The 4,963-nt window shown below is 40.1% G+C and overlaps 1 protein-coding gene across 7 annotated transcripts in view; it reads left to right on the forward strand.

Moving 5' to 3' along the window:
* Nucleotides 1-4,963, forward strand: part of ZDHHC20 (zinc finger, DHHC-type containing 20) — a 94,308-nt gene continuing 89,345 nt past the window's right edge. For all 7 annotated transcript variants that reach the window (XM_012723262.1, XM_012723261.1, XM_012723263.1 and 4 more), the window contains exon 1: nt 1-228. In XM_012723262.1, the coding sequence (XP_012578716.1) occupies nt 111-228 (118 nt within the window). In that variant the 5' untranslated portion in view covers nt 1-110. The remainder of the gene's footprint in view (nt 229-4,963) is intronic.

The following is a 4,963-nucleotide window of genomic DNA, read 5'->3' on the forward strand; positions in this document are numbered from 1 at the left end:
AAGCTGGGTACCCGCGAGAGGATCGTTCCCGACCGCCCGGGTTCCCGCCGCCGGGGGCCTGGCGCTCCCCTCGACCGCCGGGCGCCGGCAGCCGCAGTCGCCGGCCGAACATGGCGCCGTGGACGTTCTGGCGCTGCTGCCAGCGCGGCGTCGGCTGGGTGCCGGTGCTCTTCATCACCTTTGTGGTCGCCTGGTCCTACTACGCGTACGTGGTGGAGCTGTGCGTGTGTGAGTACCGGGCGGCGGGCGGCGGAACTGCAGCGGGACCACACGGGCCTGCTCCGCGGAGGCGCCCAGGCCGCGGCGTCCGAGGCTTGGTCACCGCCGCGCGGCCGCCAGGGCTCGGGTCCTCGCTGGGTCGTGGCTTCGCAGCCCGTGTCTGGGTGGAGGGAGGAAGTAATGGAGGCCCGGGGCGCGGTCCCCTGGCAGGTGCCTGGTTCTTTTGAAAAGGAAGGTTTGCGGAGGGGGCTCTTGAAGCCGGAGCCGTCGAGCCCCGTAGAAGTTGTGTCTGTCCTTTTTGCTTGTGCCAGTGTTTTAGAAGAAAGAAACCTGTTCCTCCTAGATTGTTTTTTGTCTAAACAGCAAGAGGAGAAGAAAAACGTGCTGCCCAGAGAGCCGGCTGCAGGGCTGGGGGGAGGCAGGTGGACTTTTATATGTATCCTCCCGGAAGGCAGCTGAGCCAAAGTCAGGTGAATGCCAGCTTCTGATTGTTGGTGAAACTTGGCCCGTTTTGAAGTTCATTTATTTTCACTTCTGAACGCAGTAACTCCTACAAAATAACGTTTTAAGACAGAGCTAGTGAGGAGATATATATCCAGTTTTCTTTTCCTTGACAATTTATTGTGGAGATTCATCTTTTATTCTCAGATTTTGTGGTCTACTTTTATTTTTGTTACCGCCAGAGATTTCTCCCTGTTTCCCTGAAGGAAGGAAGTAACATTGCAGTACTCTTCAGGATTGAAGATACTGGTTTGGATAGATTGCCGTTAAGATGGAAGGAAACTGGTTGTCATTCAGAACGTTTAGGGACTTCTATGTTTTTGTGATCGATTGTTCTAAATTGTTTATAGACCTTGAAGATACAGCAGTTTTAGATATAGTGGCCCTCTGTGGGTTGTTCTGTTTATATCTACCGTTTGTATCAATTCTTCCGAAAAATTTAGGACCAAATGGTAAGTAAGGTTTGTAAGAGCAATCCTGTGGTATCCCACAGGATTGATACAATCTTGGTTTCCAGACTCAGTCCAGAGTTACCTAAAGGACTGCTGTTATTTATTCCTTAAGAAAAAAGAGAACTCTGCAAGATACATACTAATTATATGGATTTAAAAAAAAAAAAAAACCTATAGCACCCATTCACTTGAAAGTGGAAGAATTAAGATTTTTTCCAGTTATGGCTCTATATTAGTTACAGCTCTCAAATAAGTACATAGTTAAAACCAAGTCCTTCAATGGAAGATAATTCTTTTTGGCCCAGAAGATTTGAGGAGGGTAGGTTTTTAAATAACTATTACCAACTTTAAGGACATTGTTTTGTACTTATTGAACAGTTTTAAGGAAAATAATCCTTACAAGTAGACACATAATAAATTGGTTGTATAAACATTTCTAAGTAATTATCTGTCTCATCCTTTTAGAAATCAAAATGTTTGCCAGAAATAATGGTTAAATCAAAGTTGATTAGATTTAGGCATTTCTTGATGAATAAATAAGTTTCATGTTGAAACTTACCATATTTACTATAAAGTGATCAAAATTTTAAAAGTTACAGAAAGCTAATTTAATTCCCATCTAATAATGGTTTTGAAGTAAAATCTCTGAAGGAAGACTAAAAATGTGCATTATGTTAAAATTACACAGCCTATCTATAGAGAGATACTTTTCATCAAAAAGTGATATCAGACGGGAAGGGAAATGAGTATGAATTGAGAAGTACTGTGTGCTATTCTGGATGAGGTATATTTCATTCATTATCTCCTTTAATTCTCTCAATATCTGCACTAGGCTTCTCTGCAGATGTAGGAAATGGAGCTGAGCAAATAGTTCTTTGGTTAGGTAACACAGTTGTTCACTTGTTGACTGACTATTGAAATATGACTCAACCTTTCCACTCTGTATATAACTTTCAGAGAGCCCCTGAGGTCAGTGGAACTGTAATTGTTTAGTTCATAATGGGGAGGGGTGGGAGGAATAAGTGGTTGCCCTTTTAGAAGATCATTTCAATTAGAGCTCCAGCTATGCAATAGTTAAGATCCAATGTAGAATCCTAAAGTACTCAATGGTAAAAGATCTTATAGAGTCTATATTTAATACTTCCAAATTATTTGAGTTTAGGGAGACCTTTGGAAGGTCTGCAGTTTCACTGCACTATGTAGTTGAACATTAGTTCTTACCAACTCTTATCAGAACTATTCTTTAACTTATTTATATATATTTATGTTTTCACAAGTATAAACTCACCCAAATATATTGATTTATAACTATGGACACTTAAAAGTGTTGTCTTTATAATTTTTAAAAAATTTCTTGTACCTAAGACCTTGATAAGAATTGCCAAATTGCTCTTTAAAAATATTTCATTACACTCCAGACACAGTATGAGATTTCCTCTTTCTCTTCTTTCTCTTTCTCCAAACTCTTTTTAGCATTTTTAAAAAACATTTATTTATTTATTCGTACAGAGCTGGGGTACAGGCCAGAGATGTGGAGGGTGAGAGGATTCACCAGAGACAGAGTGGGGAGCAGAACAGGCAGATCCACGAAGTACACTGCTGAGAGGGGGAGCAGCGGGCCGGTCAGGAGAGGTCTGCCGTGCCATGTGGTCACCTCTGGGGCAGGCAGGAATTGAACTCATGCGGAAGTGGCTTAAGTTTCTTAGTGCTGTGCTTTAACCCACTGTGCCACCAGGGAGGGCCCCTTTTCAGCATTTTTATTATCAATCTCTTTTAAGTTGTTGCCAACCTGAACTTCTTTATTTTTCACACTGTAGGTCCATGGTCACATTGATTGAAAAACTGTTGGTGTTTCTGGAATATTTGAAGTTTTTGTTTTGAGAACTACTTATTCATGTTCTTCTTCTCTGATTAAATAAGTTCATATATGCATTCATAATGGTAAATAAAAAATATTTATGCATACAGAACTGGGGTACAGGCCAGAGGTGCATGAGTGATGAGAGGTTTCACCAGAGGCAGAGTGGAGAGCAGAACAGGCCAACCCATGAATCACACTGCTGAGGGGAGCAGCCGGCAGGTCAGGAGAGGTCTGCCATGGCATGTGGATCACCTCCTTGGCTGGGAATTGAACTCATGCTGCAGTGGTTTTAGCTCTCTTAGTGCTGTGCTAATTTAACACTCAGGGAGGGCCCGTCTTTATAATTTTATAGAATTTTTTTTTCTGATATTTTTTATCAAAAAAATGGGAGATGATAACACATATTTACATGTGTTTATTTGATCCTCACAATAATCTCTGTAGTTAAATGATTGGCCCAGGGGTCACGTACATCCAATAGATGGCATAATGCGGATTGGAACTTGAGAGGTTGGCTTCAGAGTCCGTGCTTTTTAAATTAACTACTATGCAAGATTAACCTACCTGGTTGTACAGATCTAGACTCAGGGTAGGTGTCACTCTTACATATGAGCTAATTACAGGAAAGTAATTTTCTCCTAAAAGGTAGCAGCAGAAGATTCCTAAATATTGTGAACAGTAAAAATGCCTTGCTCGGGTCCTCCCTGGAGCAGCAGGTTAAAGCACTACACTGAGAAGCTAAAGTCACTGCAGCATGAGTTTGATCCCCTCCCCAGAGGTGACCTACCTGGTGCAGCAGTCCTCTCCTGACCTGCCCGCTGCTCCCCTCAGCAGTGTATTTCATGGATCTTCCTGTTCTGCTCCCCACTCTGTCTCTGGAGATGCCTCTCACTGCTGCTGCACCTCTGGCCTGTACCCCAGATCTGTATGCGTAAATAAGTAAATCTTTAAAAAAAAAAAAATACCTTGCTCACAGTGAACATTTGAAAAGAAATTGCTTGAGTCCTCTATAACTTCCTAATTTTGTAACTCCATAGTCTCTGTCTCTCTCTCTCTCTCTTACACATATACACACAGTAATTCCCATTACTGGGAGTAGTAACACTGAGAACAAAATTGAGTAAGAAGTGATATATCCAAATGACCATCTAAGAAAGTCATCTCACAGAGACGATAAGCGGAAAAGTAAAGTTAGAATTATTAGCTACACTGGCCCTTGATTTTAAATTAAAATGAAATTCTCCTTCAGTTTCTCCCAAGACTGATAATTAAACATTTTAATTTCATTGTGGATGAACTGATTAACTTTTACATTTTGGTCAATTATTTGGAATTAATAAGGAATAAAATTCCTTATTCAGGTGATTTGGTGCTATTGGTGGTAGGCATGTATCTCTTGGACATATAGTCTTAGAATTTAGATTTCTTAAGATGTTCCACATTAGTGTGTTTATTTTATGTCTGAGAAAACTGATACCTGAAAGAGTGGTTTGGTTTGCCAAAGATGGAAACCTTTCACCTTCACAAAAAAATATGTAGAGTAGAAGTGTAATCCGCAATCTTAACTGTAATTTGTTACTTACAAATTTGTGTCTTCATTGTTTCTTCAAATTTAGAATGAGACAAGATAGTTCAAACACTGTCAGCATTTTTATTCAAGATTGATTTCCAAGGACCCTGCTTTTGATATTGAATTTTTGCTTTTTGGTTGTTTTCTGTTTCAGTTTTTGTCTTTTATTTTGTATTTAGTTCTTTTTCTTGTTTCTTAATGTGGTAGCTGAAATCATTGATTTGAGCCTTTTTTTAGTTTAGCCTATAAATTTATCCCTAAATACTATATCTGTATTTACATCCCATCAACTTTGGTATGTTGTTATTTTCATTTTCAGTCAATTAAAAATATTCTTTAATTTCATTTATTTTTATTTTT

Source organism: Condylura cristata, unplaced genomic scaffold (assembly GCF_000260355.1).
Source record: "Condylura cristata isolate star-nosed mole 26May11 unplaced genomic scaffold, ConCri1.0 scaffold00010, whole genome shotgun sequence".
In the NCBI taxonomy this organism is placed as follows: Eukaryota; Metazoa; Chordata; class Mammalia; order Eulipotyphla; family Talpidae; genus Condylura; species Condylura cristata.